Source organism: Meyerozyma guilliermondii, genomic scaffold, assembly GCF_000149425.1.
Source record: "Meyerozyma guilliermondii ATCC 6260 scaffold_5 genomic scaffold, whole genome shotgun sequence".
Lineage (NCBI taxonomy): Eukaryota > Fungi > Ascomycota > Pichiomycetes > Serinales > Debaryomycetaceae > Meyerozyma > Meyerozyma guilliermondii.
In genome coordinates, this window is record NW_001809796.1 from 494,025 (window position 1) to 510,445 (window position 16,421).

A 16,421-nucleotide genomic window follows, 5' to 3' on the forward strand; every position below is an offset into this window, starting at 1 on the left:
TTTCATTATGTATACAAAATTAGTACCAACTTTTTTAATGTTGACTACATAATATCACACCAAATCACCTTGATGCTTACTCCTCATCCTCTTCCAAGGTCTGAGCAGCGATACGGTCCAAATCTCTTTGACCGTTCTCGGAGATTCTTCTACCACCCTTTGGCGAGATCTCAACAACACCAATCTTCTCCAAGGATTGCAACACCTTTCTGTTGATGGAACCAGAAGCATCAACGTGCTTGTGTGGTCTGAAACCTCTGTTCTTAGCACCACCGTATAACTTGTTCAACTTACCAACACCAACTTGCTTTCTCAAGTAGATGTGTCTGGCAACGGAAGCGGCTCTCTTGTAGTACCAAGTCTCGGCCTCTTGAGGTGGCAATTCGTTACCGGCGGAGGTCTTGACAATGTCAACGTAACCTGGAACCTCCAACTTACCTTGACGCTGCAAGAATTGGGCGTAAGCGTTAATAAAGTCCTGAGCTTCAACGTCTCTGAATGTTAGTAATGATTCCAATAATAAGAGCTGTGAATGCCAAACTTGGAGAATATAGCCCATAAATGCCCCAGACTCCATGAATGTCATTGGGATCACCATTTCCTAACCATAGACATGGATTTGCATGGATTGATAATTTTTCAAGGTTGATGTAAAGTGCCTTTTAGTCTACTTTGAGGCTCGGGTATGTCTCTAGTTTTGTCTTGTTCACATATTATAGCTCCAAATGTTTGTCTCCGTGCTTTACTTACCTAACGGAATGACCAGCCATGATGTCTTATTATTTCACGATGTTCTCAGTCAAACGAGTGGTGAATTTTTTTCGCTGCTTGGGACTGCGTGCAGGAAGCGGTGTGCAGTTTCAAAATTACCCTCGTGAGCGATCGCAGTCACACGCACGTGATGCGTGTCAAGTATGGAGACTACTAGTCCCATATGCTACTTCTCTTCCGCTGGGGGAGACAGTACTGCTGAAAATCAAGTAAGGTGAGCTGCAGAGTCCAGAACCGGTTTTCAGCTTCCGTTTCGTCTCTTTGCTCTAGTTGGTGTATGGATGCAATGTTCAGGTATACCACGGCGTAAGATTCTGGTCGTCTGTATCGGGGTGAATTGAAGCTATAACGGGTCCGTATTGTAGCATTTGAATGGTTTTCGGGTATTTTCAAGTGCTGGCGTATCAAAGTGTCGTCGGCAACAGACCAACATTTTTCCAATTGAAGAAAGTCAATTTCGCAGCCATTTAATTCACGAATACGAGCAATTGTGTTCACAGCAGCGTCTAGTGCTTGGAGATGGGACTCGTCTATGACTTCGCCATACTTCCATTGGAACTCCTTGACGTTGAAAAGTTGGAAAATTTGAGCCAATGTGTGAAAATTTAAAAGGTGCCAGGAATGAAATGCAAATGATGGGTCAATAAGTGTGAAACAAAAATTTGGTTTTGGCGAGTTTTTAGTGCAGAATCGCGTCGGATTTGGGACTTGGAGCTGTACCAATATACTAATGTCAACGCTGAGCGAAGTTATTTCTGAGGAAAGTAGCGAATTTAAAAGCTTTTCAGAAGCCTTCAGGTGGCTGCTGCAGGGCCAATTTCTATCGTCTTCCTGAAAAGATCGTCGGGCGACGTGCAAGCCTACCCTTTGTATTTGCGACGAGGATACCACCAGAACAATGAGATCCAAAGTGGTATCGTAAGTAATATGGGCTGCTCTTCCAAAGTACAAGTTTAGCTCTTTCAAATTATGGTCTTCAAAAACCTCTTTTAGCGGTGAAAGTCCACTGGAATCAATATCATGGAAGGCACACAACATATGGAGCGAATTGAGTCTGTTTACAACTTTTAAAAGACCAGAACACTTGAGAAGAGTGCCTGCGGAGATCGTCAATGAGCGTAAAGAATGTGCAATATTTGAGTCACCAGAACAATTTGCGAGCACAATTAACCTCTCTAGTGATGGAAACAGCGGAATTATATCCATGGTGTTGGTTTCTAGCGTTGTCACAAAGTTATGAATGGTCTTAAAATGCAAAATTTCATCACTCAAATTTAGTTTTTGTTCCACTTTTGGAAGCTGGAGAAGAGACTCTATTTGCGTTTTCCGTACTACACTAATCATTTGGAACACATATGGACCAAGAAACAGCCGAATATATCGGCATGTGGCCGAAAGATTGACGACATCATGATAGTTTTTGCAACTGGTTCGCTTGGACGGGCTGGTGTATGGGTCCTCCCGCTTATCAAGATGGATCAGAAAGACACACAAGTAGTTTAGAATGGAATGCAATACCTCTGCAGGGTACAGGAGGTATCCAGCCGGTAACAGCAGCATCAATTGAGTTTGTTTGGCAAAAAAATTCGCCAAATTTCTCGGCTACACCAATGGTAAATTGTACACGACTGATATATTAGAAAGCTACACAGTTCTAGTTTAAACCTTGAAACCCTTCGATCTTCTTCTACCTCTGGCGGACTCCGCTCTCAATTCCTTGGACTTGATTCTTGGAGCCTTACCGGAGTGAGGACCGAAACCAAAGTGCTTGACAGCCTCTCTGGAGTTTCTTGGGCCTCTGACAATGATGGTGTTTTGACCCTTAGGGGCTCTCATGGCCAACTGGTCCAAGGTGATGGCTTCACCTCCGTTCTTAACGATCTTAGCTCTGGCAGAGCTGGTGAATCTCAAGGCAGCAATGGTGGCCTTGGGGAAGTCCAACAATCTGATGTCATCGGTAACGGTACCAACAACAACCATGGTCTTGTCAGCAGCACCCTTTTGGCTCAACACACGGCCGACTCTGTTAAGAGAAACTGGAGGTCTGTTGATCTTGGACAAGAACAAAGACTTCAAGATGACCTTGTTGAATGGAGCATCGGTACGACCTATGGTTAGTATTCTGCTCAAAGTCGCACATAAATGTACTCGCAGAAGCCACAGGTTACGCTGTCGCAGTGCCGTAGCACCGTAGCAGCTCTGATGGCTGTCTTTACACTTGAAAGTGTGTTTTGGTGGGAATTTTTTTGAAAGTGAAAAAATCACATAATTGCCGAAACTGAATACTTACGAGCTAAGAAGGAGTATAACTTGACCAACAACTTCAAGTAGACATTGTCTGACTTGGGGGCAGTTCTGTGGCCGGATCTAGCGTGTTGCTTGGTGGTGTGGTCTTTACCCATGGTGATGAAGAATGGAAAAAGTTTGGTGAAAAATTTGAGGATGCGCGCGAGGGCGCAGCCCTGGGCTGGTGTGCAGGTGAAGGACGAGCCGTGTGCAGGAAATGAAAGGGTAGTATATGCAGGTAGGTAGAGGTGTATATGCAGTGTGCTCGCGTCTTTATCTTCATGGCTCAGATCACTCCCATTCGTGGGTTTTCCAATACCCCCGTTTCCCGGTCGGTCTGTGTTTTAACAACGGTCATCTCTATTGCTGTGGCTGTTCTCCAGTACAAACACTATTTTATATTGGCCATCGATCCGTTTATTGTGGAATATGGTCAATACTGGCGAGTGGCTACGTACCAGTTTTCTGTTATAAATGAAAGCGATTTTTTGTTAACGGTGTTATTGTGGTTTCAATTCAAAACATTGGAGCGGTTTTTTGGCTCGCGAAAGTATCTTTCTGTGATCAGTTTGTTTTTGTTGTACAATGGAGTTCTTTGCTTTGTGGTCATGAGTTTGGGGCAGTTATTGGTGAATTTTATGATGTATTTCGTATCCAAGTTGAACTTGCCCTTGATATCGCTGGCTTTGTCTGCAAAATATCAAGTGACTTTTCTCAATCGTGCCATTCCTGGTCCTTTGGGGGTGATATCTTCGTTGTACATTTGCTACGGCAAGTATATTCCTGTGAGGTACTACTTTAAAATCCAGCTTTCCGCTGAAAATAGGGAAGTTGAGAGTGAAAATAGTGACCACCAAGAAAATGGAGTTACATTGCTGGCAGCGGAAGCAGCAGCTGCGGCAGCGGCTTCTCGTCATGACAATGGTGCTTCTTCTGCTCTTTCTAATCCTTCCCCGGTTTCGTCCGTCTCCCCAGAACCCACCCCTTCTGCTCCTGGCCTTTTTTCGGAGCTCAATCTCACCAACCACTTTCAAATCCATGCTATCTACACCCTTCTTCTCATCAACAACGGCATACATTCCATAATTCCTTGTGTGGTGGGAATTATCGTGGGAAAGCTTTTCATATCAGACCTACTTGTTGGGTCGAACCGATGGTCCATTCCACTTCCCATTTACTACCTTATATCATCTCCTTCAAAAGCTTGGTCCAGATACACAGGACTCCTTCAACTGCGCTTGGGCGGGTACCATCCAGTTAGAACGGAGGAGGAACCCGAAGAGGTCAATGACGACGTACGAAGCACCGAGGGTGCGGGAATTAGAGCGGAGACACCTGTGCGTCCTTTGGGTAGTCAGTTCTTGGATACATTCAGAACGTGAAAAGATTGAAAGTCGACATTATTACGTGCATTTGTCATTATATACCATTCAGCTACAAGTTTCGATGTCTACTGACACAAATTACAGCTCAGGGTTTGTGCTCAATTACTCATAGAGTCCTTTCTCTTCTATACCATGCTCGCTATTACCTACTTTGCTTCACTCTTTTCCCTTTTTCGTCTCTCCACATCCCAATTGAATAATCTGGCGGTATTCACCTCCATGGTGGTTATATTTTCTTTCAAAAACTCAAGGTCTTCTTCTACTGCTTTCAACAGTTGTTGGTTGTTGGAAAGTCTGTCGTTGAGCAAACTCACTGCTTCATCTAGTGGGTACTCAAGCATCACATCGGCTCCAAGCCATAAGAACACAGAGTCTGTCTTTTGAATATCTATCTCAGCTCGTGTATAAAGGGTATCATTGAGCTCATAATTGACTTCCATACTTGCATTTTCATCAGCCTTTTGTTGCTTAATATTTTCAATGACATCCAAGTTTTTCTCGATATCCGGAATCTTCACCTTGAGGTCTGCCAATTGCTGGCGCTTGGACTGCTCCATAAACTTGTATTGCTGCAATCGATCCAGAAACATTCTCATGACACTTTGAAAGTCATCTCCAGCTTTGACTACGTCTTCCACCTTTGTTATAAAAGGGGCTTCAGGGATGCCACGAGCATTTGTCTTTGTTGGTCTTGGTTAGTTCTGCCAGCTAGACGCAATTGAAGTGAACACTTACTTTAAAAAATCAGCCATTGCTGCTGCTATCGATGGAGATTTGGCTGAGAGATTTGGTTGAGGAAGTGAAAAAAGTCCAGACACCCACAGTAAACTATGAAATGCAACCATGTTAAAGAATGTAGACTATAACCTAACTAGTATCCGTGTTTCTTTGCGTCGTCGTCGTTCTGCTTCTTGCGTTCGTCAAAAACGTTCAAAACGGCCTCAGCAGCCTTGACTCCAGAGAGTGCCATGGCTCCGAATGTTGGACCCATCCGGTTGGATCCATCCACTTCGGCGAGCTCCATACCAGCAATAACCAAACCAGGAGCAACCTCTCGGGTGCCCTTGACAATGGCATCTTCGGCCAGATTCATGTCAAGACCACGCATGCCTCCAAGCTTATGTTTGTCTCCTGATAAGCTTTCCAATCTCTTGGCACAAAATGCACCAAAGGGACCATCATGGCCAGTAGTACTCAACAACACACTAGCGTTGATGGTGTTGGGATCCATACACAGCTGGGTGTCGTGGTTAAGAGCAACTAAAGTCCAGTTGGTGACAACTCCTGACACCCTAAGTTCACCTGTGGTTTCATCACGGCGAGTGATAAGATCTTCCACTGCAGTAGCATTGAAAAGTTTCACGTTGGGGAATTCAAGAACTTTAGACATCAACGTCGACATGAACAAAGCTGCGTGTTTGACCACGACATAATTGCCTTCATCTTCGTAGGCAATGTTAAGTTCGTCCAAGAAAAGATGGGCAGGTTTTCTCAAAACCATCGCAGAGAACAATTGTCCTCCAAGCCAGCATCCTCCTCCGGGACTCACACTGGCTTCAATGATGGCAATCTTGAGCTCTGGTCTGTTCTTGGCTAACACATAAGCAGCCGAGAGACCAGCCGATCCTGCTCCAACAATCACAACGTCTGATTCCGCATACTTATCAAGATCAGCGAAATATCTTTTTGTCATGGCCCTGGAAACCGCCGATTCACGAATGGGGGCAAAGTGGAATTTGTCCCAGTCGGCAAACTTCACATCGCCATTTGCAGCTTCGGAGTCAACAGTAACTTGTTGGGGTGTACGGGCAGAAAATGTACCCGAAAGTGGGAGAGTGAGCAGTGGTGCAAGAACAGTAGGTGGAGCCATGATAGTTTAGATCAATGGATTTAATTTGCAAACCGCTGCTCTTTTATACTGTGCCCGTCCCATTGAAATACCCGCATGCCCCAGCGCTTTAAGTGCATCCCTATTAAGTTTTTTCGCAACCGTATTTTTATGCGCTTAGAACGTTAGCCGCACAGGCCCGGGTGCCCAACATGGTGCAGAGACGTCCGAGTTTTATACTTGTTTGCTCTTGTCGTTGAACCGGCTGAAATATCTGTCTCTGAAATGCACATTCTCCTTGAGTCCATTGATGGTTTTTCCCTCGTAACTTTCATTCATTTTCACGTAAACCAAAAGACGCCGCGACCATTTGTTAAATTCTTGTTCCAAATTGTACAAGAGCTGTAAGCTTTGATGCTGCGGAACATGATGTGGTTGAAACTCATCGTTGGCTGTAGGCATCCAGAACGCAAGTCTTCCTCCAACCGGTAGACGTCGGGCTGCAAAATCCAACAAATCTCCAAGTAGATCTGAAAGCTCATACGGTTTCTTTGGAGGTATAAAGTCACGCCGTAAATGAGCCTTTTCTCCGTCAATTATAACATCTTCTCTTCCTGCCGCCTTGGCAGGATCACGAGCTCCACATACTCGTAATCCTTCTCTCACTCCATAAGGCGGATCACATACAATTGTGTCAATAGGAAAGTCATGACGAAGGGCATTGTTCGTGAAATCCATGGTCATTGTGTCCAAGAAATGGAGAGACGTGCCGTACTGTTTGAAGTTGGAAGCAATATCTTTATCTCCTTTTCCTTTGAGCATTCTGACGTCAATATCAGAGCCTATAGTAAGTCCTCCAAAGTTAGCGGCTGTAACCATAAATGAGCCAGTACCAGCAAATGGATCATACACGATTTTATCGTGGTTAACCTGGGCAATGTTGCAACTAGCAAGAGACAACTCGGCATCGAAAGATGTGGTGCCAATATACTTTCGACGACGCAAATCATACTTATCCAAAACACCATTGGACCGAGCACTGAGTTGTACCTGACGACCAAACCATAATTTCAACGGAGTTTCAGCCTTTGTTTGGCCATTGGTCCGATACAATTCCAATACAGTGTAAATTTCGTCCGGGTTTTTCAACTTGACTTTTCCTTGAAATCCCAAGTATGCAAAAGATTCTATGATAGCATTTTTTTGCTCTCGAGTACGCGTACCCATATAACCTTCAAAGTCAAACCGAAACAGGTTACGTTTTTTTTCTTCGAAGCGATGCTCTGATATCGACCGAACACTCGTATGAAGTTGTTCTAACGTTTCACCCACTCCCCAAAGCTCGTAGATTCCTCTCGAAAGAACTGCACGATCAAGCAATTTTCTGGCATCCTCGTCGTTGCGCAATTGTACTATTAAGAACGGAGTAGAAGGATCATGATGCAGAATATCGAGCGGTATATCATAAAGATGGGCCAAAGATTCGAGTTCTGCACGACGAAACTCGGGGTATGCTTGTGCAAAGTATATGAGGTAGTCTATCATGAATCAGGGAAACAAGTACTCTGGACGGAAAATGCACTTTTCGTCTATTGAGTGAATGATCGTCTGTAAGTGTTGTAGTTTGAGTTGAAAAATGTCGCGCGATGAGCAGCTGCAAAATACAATATTTGAAGCAATAAAACACGTAAAACACGTTGAAAACGCGAGAAGAGAAGTTTCCTATAATTGTCTAACTTTAAAGCGTCTTTTCGTGCCCTTTTATATTTTTGCTTTCTGGCTGCCAAAATTATTATATTGTGCAGAAATATGCATAAATGCAAAACGCATCGGGAAATCGAATACACAATAAAATTGAATGACCCTTCTGCATCTATTTAAGAGCCACAGACCCCAGAAATGACTCTTTTCTCTCTCTATACCTCCCTATACGTATCTCCCTATCCGCCAATCCAACTTATGAAACCCTTGGTATTGTTTATATAATTGCTGACAAAGACAGGAACAGATATTTCACCATCGACGTGTGATAAGTATACTCCTACTCTAGGCTTTAGACATTAAAATGTCTGATGACGAAGCCCTTTTTGACGATATTTAGTAAGTATATGCCGGTGCATCTCTAGATGGATTGCCAATTGGTGTTTGATGACAATACTAACCCAGCGATGATGACGTGAAGGAAGAAACAAAAACAGAAGAAAAGAAACTGGAAGCTAATGACGACGTGAAAAAACCCGAAACAGAGTCTACGGCTGCCTCCGCGCTGGGAACTCCTGCATCTACTGCTGCACCAGCTCCCGTCACAACAGCAGAAACAACTGTACCTTCTACTACTAATGGAGCTTCTGTTCCTCCACCACCTGGCGGGTCAGAATCACAGACTTCTGGGTTGGCAAGCAATAATCAAGCACCAGCTCAGGATGCAAACCAAGCAGGCGCACAGGCGCCTGCCCAGGTACCAGTTCAAGGTCAGTATGGTCAATATGGAAACCAATATGGAAACCAGCAACAATACGACCAGTATGGCAATCAGTACGGCAACCAATATGGCCAGTACGGGCAACAGAACCAAAACCAATACGGTCAGTACGGACAACAGGGACAACCCGGAGCGCCTCCAGCTCAAGCAACTAATGCTCTGGGCCCTCCAGGCCCTCCAGGACCTCCTGGAGGATTTGGCGGACCAGCACCACCATCCAATCTTGGTCGTGACAGCGGAAAGATGTTTATTGGTGGACTCAACTGGGATACCACGGAACAAGGATTAGTGGAGTATTTTTCCAAATTTGGAGAGGTCGTTGACCATACTATTATGAGAGATAGTGCTACCGGAAAATCTCGTGGATTTGGATTTCTTACTTTCAAGGATACCAAATCTGTGGATGCGGTGATCCAGGGAGACCATGTTTTGGACGGCAAGTTGATCGATCCCAAGCGTGCCATTGCTCGTGAAGAACAGGACAAGGTAGGTAAAATATTCGTAGGAGGTATTGATCCCATGGTAAACGAAAAGGAGTTCCATGACTTCTTTTCTCAATTCGGTAGCATTATCGATGCTCAGTTGATGATTGACAAGGATACGGGACGGTCTCGTGGATTTGGATTTATTACTTTCGATTCGCCAGAAGCTGTTGATAGGGTAACTGTAAACAAGTTTTTAACTCTTAAAGGCAAATCTATGGAAGTCAAACGTGCAGAGCCTAGGGGTGCTCACCATGGTGGTCTGCAACAACAAGGTTATGGTTATAATCCTTACAATCAATATGGTGGAGGTGCCGGTGGTGGAGCTGCTCCATATGGTCAATACAACCAAGGAGTCAATGGAATGAATGCCGATATGATGCAATACTGGCAACAAATGCAACAGTGGTATATGTATCAGCAGCAGCAACAACAACTGCTGCAGCAAGATTATCAAGAGAATCCTGACCAGCAGCCTTTGAATCCTCAACAGCAGGGTGAAAATGAGTCTGCTCCAACTCGGTCAGAGAGCAACTCTACACCTCCAGATGTGCAAAAGAGATTACCTAGAGGACCTCGTAGGGCCCCTCCTTCTGGACCGTCTGGGGGACATCGTGGAAGAGGTGGATACAGAGGCCGTGATCGTGGGTACCACCCATATAGTCGTGGAGGAAGAAGGTGAAAAAAAAGAAGCCCAAGCGTTGAATCATCTAAGCCGTCTAAATGTATTGTAATCGTTTGAATGAATCTTTAGTTCTTGATTGTAGTGAGTGGTTTATTAACTTATTCTACTAAGATTTGAGAACAAACAGAAAATGCTACGAATTATCAGCAGTCCTTTCTCATACTTTCTGCTACCTTTTCTCTTAACTTTTCTTCTCCTACTTTTTCTCTCTTTTTACTTTCTCCTCTTGCTTGGTCGAGCATTCTTCGCTTTCCGCTTCTCCTTCAACTCTCTAGCTTTTCTAATCTGTTCGGTGCTCCGCAACTCTTGTTGCTGTCCGGGACGGTTGTAGCCCTTCACAGACACTCCAGCATCAAGAGCCTTCTCCACCTTCTTCTTTTGTTTGTGATAATCGTCTCGGAACTTGTCTGGCATTTTAGGAGCGGCCACTTTTTTGTGTTTAAATCTTCCATTACTTTTGACTTCTTCTGCTCCGGTTCGAAGTGGCTGGGCATTGCGCAGCTTTCTCCAGTCCTCGTACCGGCCGGAACGGTAGGTGGCAGGAATCTTTTGTCCACTTTCTCCAATAATGTACTTTTTGTCCGTCGACTGAGAATTGATATACTTGCCCTTCTTTTTGTCCCACCGCATAATTTGCTTGTTGGTTTGCGTCTTGTCGTCGTTGTCGAGATCATAGGTTGCTGCTGCTGCCTCGTTGCTGAACGAAGAAAGCTCCAATTGTTTGTCTTGAATAACCAGTGCTGGCGCATAATGACTGAGAAAGAACTGTGGATCTCGGTATGTTTTCCTCTTCTTTTTACTCAATGCTTCGTCACCGTCTTCGAAAACCTCGTCCAAATCCGCCCCGTTGTAATTGTCGTATCCAACCTCTCCGTCACCTTTCAAAATTTCATTTTCGATTCCGTGGGTCAAACCGGCCATTCGCTCTTTTTCCAAAAGTTGTTTCCGCTCTTTGGCTCTTCGTTGAATAGGAGCTATCTGCCTCCGGCGCTTGTGCATGAACTCCACAAGACTGTCTTCGTCCCGCTGGCCCTTGTTCCGGAACTCAAACACCGTTTCTTTGACTTTTCTATCTGCGAGCTTGGCGAGAAATTTTTCCTTTTCTTTCTCCAAATTCGCCCCGAAAAGAAGATGCTGGTCGTCCCACGCTCCGGTATCCATGATCTCTTTGGCTCTCTTGACCGACTCTTGCGAAGCTGGCTGTCTTGTACGATAATAAAGAATTTCACCTTTGTTAGCCACATCTCGAATGGTTCGTAACTCGTAGTGGTTGCGCAAAAGATTGTCGCACAACTCTTGCGACGACTCAATGTCCACTCTGGGCGCCAGTCCTAACACTAGTCTGTCTTTATACGAAACTTCGGGAGCCGACAAACCTTTTTCATGGCATATTTGCACCTTTTTCTCGTGCATCTGGGTCAATAATACCTTTTTCCCCAAGAAAAGCTCGAGATCAAGAAGATACGGAAGCTCCTTTTCGTTGACGATGCTGTAGGCCCACCCTTTATTACCAGCACGAGCGGTTCTTCCCACACGATGAATGAAGATTTTGGATGAGCCAGGAAGCGTATAGTTGACGACATTAGCCAACACTGGGATATCTATACCACGAGCTGCCACATCGGTAACCACCAAAATGTTGGTATAGGCTGCTCGAAATTGGTAAAGTTGCTGCTTTCTCGCATGCTGGTCCAAGGTTCCATAAATGTACAGCACAAGGTGACCGGCGTCTCTGAGAAGCGTAGTAACGTACTCAACATGATGTTTTGTGGGCACGAAAACTATGGTAGAATGCTCAGACGGAAGCCTGTTTGCAGGCGCTGGTTTTTCAAGCTTTCTCTTTTTCTTTTTCGGCTTCTTTTCTTCGTCACTGTCGTCATCATCTGCTCCTTCTTCAAGTTCTTTCAACTTTTTGATCTGGTCCTGGGTCGCAAGAGGCATCTTGATCACCTCCAGCAAAATGTACAAAAGATTGGCGTCTCTTTCTGTTCTCTTGGTGGTGAAAAATGCCATTTGCAACTGGTCGGAAATCTTCGTTTCGGCATCAAGTCGAACCAAAACTGGGTTCGAAAGCCCCGCCTTGGCAAAATCCACAAGCGACCGTGGAAGCGTGGCGGAAAACAAAAGCGATTGCCGAGACGGAGGAAGTGCCACCAAAAGCTCATTCAACTGCTCGGCAAAACCCATTTCAAATAACCGGTCGGCCTCGTCAAAAACAATATATTCCACTGTCTTGAGATCAAGGTTCATCTCCACCTTCAAATGAAGAAATCTACCGGGCGTAGCTACCAAAATATCGGGATTGGTCATCATGCTCAGAAACTGGTCTTCGAGCGAGTCTCCTCCAATGAGCACAATCGACCGCAAATCGGTTCCCTTGGTGAATTCTTTCACCTGCTTGAACGTCTGGAGCGCCAACTCACGCAGCGGCGACAATATAACCGCCCGTACTCCTACTTTGGGACTGTGACTCTTGAGCTTCTCAACCACTGGAAGAACAAAAGCGGCGGTTTTTCCCGATCCGGTTCTTGCCATGCCCACCACGTCTCTGCTTTCCATCACAAGCGGGATGGTCTTACGCTGAATAGGCGTGGGCTGCTTGAACCCCTTTTTGGCGATGTTTTTAAGGAGAAATTTCGAGAGCCCGAAAGATGCAAACGAACCAGCTTTGGCTTTTGTCGCCTGTAACTTGTTGTTCGAGAAGTACTCGGCTACTTCCGAGGGCCGGGACTCATCGTCTTCGTCGTCCGAAAGCTCCAAAGACGGAAACGACTCTGGTTTGGTGGAAATCTTGGGTTTTTTGTTTTGCGACGAAGACGACTTTTCTTCGTCATCCGAGATGATTTCGTCCTGAATATCGTCCTCGACGTCTTCTCTGCCCGAGGAAACATCAGAGTCTGAATCTGAGCCTGCGTCGAGAGCTAGCGCGTTCGTGATATCATACTCGTTGTCAGACATCAGGTTGTCTTCTGAGGAAGTCGCGATGAGCTTGATGAGATGGACTGCAGATAGGCAACAACCTCGATTTTACTAGCTAAACTATATTGAGTAATCTAATTGTTCACCTTCTTTAATTGTGCAATCTCTTTTCGTACGAGTGCAATCCATGGACTCCCCCCTCCAATTGAGCTGAGGTGGTTCTGAACTCAAATCTGACCTCGCCAGAATCAACCTTTGTTCTCAAGTCCTCAATCGACTGAATACCAATGTCTTGTAAAGAATGTTGCAAGCCATTGTACAAGTACGGAATGAACGTGGTGATTGATCCCTTGTCCACAACAGCACCAGCAACTCCCTGAGCCACAAAAACCTTGTCGGACTCCGAAAAGTATCGAGAACTGGAAGCATTGGCTGAAGTTCCAGTTTGTTGCATAGCATCAATTGAGCCCATTCCTCGGTACGATTTCAACCGTTGGCCGTCTCTGTAAAAGTACAGACCAGGTGTTTCGGCAGTACCAGCCAATAAACCTCCCATCATGACACACGAAGCACCTAGAGCCAATGCTTTGGTGATGTGCCCAATGTTACCAATTCCTCCATCGGCAATACAAGGAATACCAAATTGGTTAGCAAACTCGCTAACGTTGTAGACAGCAGTTCCCTGAGGTCTACCACAAGCCATCACTTCTTGGGTGATGCAAATCGATCCGGAACCCATTCCAATTTTCAAAGCATCGGCCCCAGCTTCAATCAACAAAGCAGCTTGGTCTCTCGTCACAACGTTACCAGCGATCACCTGCAAGTCTGGATACTTTGATTTGATCCACTTGAGCATATTGATTTGGAAAACTGACGATCCATTGGATGAGTCAATGACAACCACATCCAAACCAGCATCCACCAATTTCTCCAATCTTCCCCTGTCGGCATCCATAGTTCCAATTGACGCACCACACAACAACTGCTTGGAGTCAAACGACTTGGACGCAAGAGGATAAGTTTGGTTTTTTTGCAAATCTGTCAAAGAGATCATTGAAACCAAATTACCTTTGCCGTCGACAATAGGTAATTTTCCCTTCTTGGAGCTTCTCAACAACTGATTACCCTCGCTCAATGTGATGCCCTTCTTGCCTGTAATCAAGTCAGAAGTCATCACTTCCGAAACTGAAATGTCAAGGTTATCCTGGAACTGAACATCACGCAGGGTAACAATACCCACCAATTTTCCGCCAACTTTACCAGTATCAGTTACAGGAAATGAAGTGAAACCCATGGTTGCCTTCATTTGTTTCACTTCACGCACAGAAACCTCGGGAGAAATCACAACTGGGTCACTGATGAACCCGTTCTCGTACTTTTTCACCCTTCTAACCATTTCAGCTTGTTCATCAGGAGAACAGTTGTGATGAATAATTCCAATACCTCCCAATAAAGCCATGTGAATGGCCATATTTTCCTCTGTGACGGTGTCCATCGGAGCTGAAATGAATGGCGATTTCAACGTGATCTTCTTGGTGAGCTTGGCTTCCAAAGAAACATTAGAAGACGCAAATTGAATTAATCCAGGCAACACCAAAAAATCGTTATAAGTCAAACCACCGAAATTTTTCGAGTCGACCAAACTTTTGATATCCAAGCCGTCCTTGAAAGCGTATTGTTTGAGGTGAGCAGTAGCAGAAGAGAAATCTAAAACCATTTTAATTTAGGGGTTACACAAGTGGGCAGCCAGTGCCAAGAAAATAAGCTGCGAAAACGCTGCTTTTATAGTGAGATGCGACGTCCAAACACCACATATAGACGGAGATTGGCGGGAGTTAGGCGGAGATTAAGTCAACTGTGAGAAGGTGAAAAAGTCAAATGAGATTGAAAATGGAAGACAAGATAAATGTGAGGTGGGAGCAGAAGGAAAATACTGATATTTGGCTCTTATAGCACTGAGAATTAAATATTTCAAACATGCTGATTTATTTATATGCAGGACCGATACGTAGAGTCGGTCAGAGTCACCATAGTGATTTCTTCAAAAATGAATTAGTGAAGTAGAATCATGTTTAAGAAAGGAACTGGGAGGAACGCTTAATGATAGAGACGTCCCGGCTTTAAAGATGAGGTAATAATCTCATTTTCATAATTTATAAAATTTGCAAAATTACAGTTTCTGGATGAAAGAAGAAGCTGAAAAAAGACTTTATGGACTATGTAATATAAAGGAACCGATTATTCACGACTTTGAGGAACCAAAAGAAGCCATTTACGTCCTTTTCGAAGCAATACATCAAAATAAATTTTGGTTGCAATTTGCAGCCATTTTTGAATCTTCGCAAGTATAAGCGAGATGCTGGAATTGGCATTCTTGAAGAATGATGGAATAGCAACTTTTAGCTCGATTTTAAGGATTTTGAGGGAAGTGGTAGATACTACGTTCAAATGTGAACATCTGGTTTCACTAAGAAAGTGATTGTCGCTGTATTCGAAAAGTATACTACAACGACAAGATATACTTCAGACCGAGTATCTATCATCTAATTCAGTGTGCTGAAAAGCAAGTGTAAACTGCAAAGCTTCAAAGCAAGTTGATCCGATTTGAACCATCTTAAACCGTTTATGTTGGCGAATGTGAATCAGTTATCGCAACTGTAGACTCGAAAAGACTAATCCAAAAAAATCTCAAGCTAGTAGATGAAATTTTTGTAGGTTATGGGGCCCAGTGTATCATATTATCTTCTTCAGAGACAACTCATGACCACGAGCTGACATAATTTCAAATTCGGCCATTTTTCACGAGCCATATTAGATGACTCAAAAAAGACTTTCAATCCACTGTTCCTCTTCTTGAATGGCCCTCGGAACCTCGTTATAATGTTTCCACTGTTCCTCTCCATTGAATGGCCAGGGCCACGTTATGATGTTTTCACTGTTTACCCTTCGACAATGACCCTCAGAAGCGGCTACGCAAGAATATTGTCAAACTCATCCATGTTTTCCAACTCATCTTGCTGAGCCACCCTTCGCAAAACCTCCTTCTTCAGACTCTCCTGAACATACCCGTCAAGCAACAACTCGTCTAGTATATGATATGCCTTGTCAAAGCCAAAAATAATATCCAATTCACACACGTTTCCAAACAGTTTATCCATCTGTTCCACGAATCTATGGATGGTTTCCAACGCCAAGAGCTCATTATCGCTCAGATCTATGCCCACAATGAAAAACAACGAAGCATACCTCCTATATACAACTTTAAAATCTTTGTATTCCAACACGTTGCACATCTTTGCTCGGCGTGATAAGATCAAAGTGGTGAGCTCACGAGTTATTTTGGTCTTCTCCTTCTGTGATATAGTCTGGTACCATTTTGTCAAACGAAGCTTGCCTTGGCGTGAAAGCAACAAGAGAAATTGCACGGCCATGGTATAAATAGTTGTTGGCGACTTTTGAATTTGAGATACGCGCTGGTGCATGGATGTATTTGGTAGATGCAAATGTATATAGTGGTCATAGAGTCCTAGCGGCGGCCGCCGCGAATGGCACGAGAAGCCGTGCAGTCCAGCATCGGTCTTCT

At 44.4% G+C, this 16,421-nt stretch overlaps 10 protein-coding genes across 10 annotated transcripts; 2 read left to right on the forward strand and 8 right to left on the reverse strand. All coding sequences in view use genetic code 12, as the record gives it.

Moving 5' to 3' along the window:
• Positions 1–76: 76 nt before the first annotated feature.
• RPS19A (40S ribosomal protein eS19) lies at positions 77–598 on the reverse strand (the record flags this gene model as incomplete). Its single annotated transcript, XM_001483428.1, has 1 exon — positions 77–598. One exon carries the CDS (start codon positions 596–598, stop codon positions 77–79), a length of 522 nt encoding a protein of 173 aa, XP_001483478.1.
• A 326-nt stretch (positions 599–924) lies between these two features.
• On the reverse strand, positions 925–2,331 carry PGUG_04208 (uncharacterized protein; the record flags this gene model as incomplete). The annotated part of the gene is made up of 1 exon (XM_001483429.1): positions 925–2,331. The coding sequence occupies one exon, from the start codon at positions 2,329–2,331 to the stop codon at positions 925–927; it is 1,407 nt and encodes a 468-aa protein (XP_001483479.2).
• Positions 2,332–3,311: 980 nt separating this feature from the next.
• On the forward strand, positions 3,312–4,439 carry PGUG_04209 (uncharacterized protein; the record flags this gene model as incomplete). The annotated part of the gene is made up of 1 exon (XM_001483430.1): positions 3,312–4,439. One exon carries the CDS (start codon positions 3,312–3,314, stop codon positions 4,437–4,439), a length of 1,128 nt encoding a protein of 375 aa, XP_001483480.2.
• Positions 4,440–4,588: 149 nt separating this feature from the next.
• Positions 4,589–5,038, reverse strand: PGUG_04210 (tubulin-binding prefolding complex subunit; the record flags this gene model as incomplete). Its single annotated transcript, XM_001483431.1, has 1 exon — positions 4,589–5,038. One exon carries the CDS (start codon positions 5,036–5,038, stop codon positions 4,589–4,591), a length of 450 nt encoding a protein of 149 aa, XP_001483481.2.
• Positions 5,039–5,313: 275 nt separating this feature from the next.
• THI4 (thiamine thiazole synthase) lies at positions 5,314–6,312 on the reverse strand (the record flags this gene model as incomplete). The annotated part of the gene is made up of 1 exon (XM_001483432.1): positions 5,314–6,312. The coding sequence occupies one exon, from the start codon at positions 6,310–6,312 to the stop codon at positions 5,314–5,316; it is 999 nt and encodes a 332-aa protein (XP_001483482.2).
• A 192-nt stretch (positions 6,313–6,504) lies between these two features.
• On the reverse strand, positions 6,505–7,815 carry PGUG_04212 (tRNA (guanine-N2-)-methyltransferase; the record flags this gene model as incomplete). The annotated part of the gene is made up of 1 exon (XM_001483433.1): positions 6,505–7,815. The coding sequence occupies one exon, from the start codon at positions 7,813–7,815 to the stop codon at positions 6,505–6,507; it is 1,311 nt and encodes a 436-aa protein (XP_001483483.2).
• Positions 7,816–8,995: 1,180 nt separating this feature from the next.
• PGUG_04213 (uncharacterized protein) lies at positions 8,996–9,916 on the forward strand (the record flags this gene model as incomplete). The annotated part of the gene is made up of 1 exon (XM_001483434.1): positions 8,996–9,916. The coding sequence occupies one exon, from the start codon at positions 8,996–8,998 to the stop codon at positions 9,914–9,916; it is 921 nt and encodes a 306-aa protein (XP_001483484.2).
• A 216-nt stretch (positions 9,917–10,132) lies between these two features.
• On the reverse strand, positions 10,133–12,877 carry PGUG_04214 (putative ATP-dependent RNA helicase; the record flags this gene model as incomplete). Its single annotated transcript, XM_001483435.1, has 1 exon — positions 10,133–12,877. The coding sequence occupies one exon, from the start codon at positions 12,875–12,877 to the stop codon at positions 10,133–10,135; it is 2,745 nt and encodes a 914-aa protein (XP_001483485.2).
• Positions 12,878–12,989: 112 nt separating this feature from the next.
• PGUG_04215 (IMPDH/GMPR family protein) lies at positions 12,990–14,555 on the reverse strand (the record flags this gene model as incomplete). Its single annotated transcript, XM_001483436.1, has 1 exon — positions 12,990–14,555. One exon carries the CDS (start codon positions 14,553–14,555, stop codon positions 12,990–12,992), a length of 1,566 nt encoding a protein of 521 aa, XP_001483486.2.
• Positions 14,556–15,807: 1,252 nt separating this feature from the next.
• Positions 15,808–16,320, reverse strand: PGUG_04216 (uncharacterized protein; the record flags this gene model as incomplete). Its single annotated transcript, XM_001483437.1, has 1 exon — positions 15,808–16,320. One exon carries the CDS (start codon positions 16,318–16,320, stop codon positions 15,808–15,810), a length of 513 nt encoding a protein of 170 aa, XP_001483487.2.
• Positions 16,321–16,421: the final 101 nt, after the last annotated feature.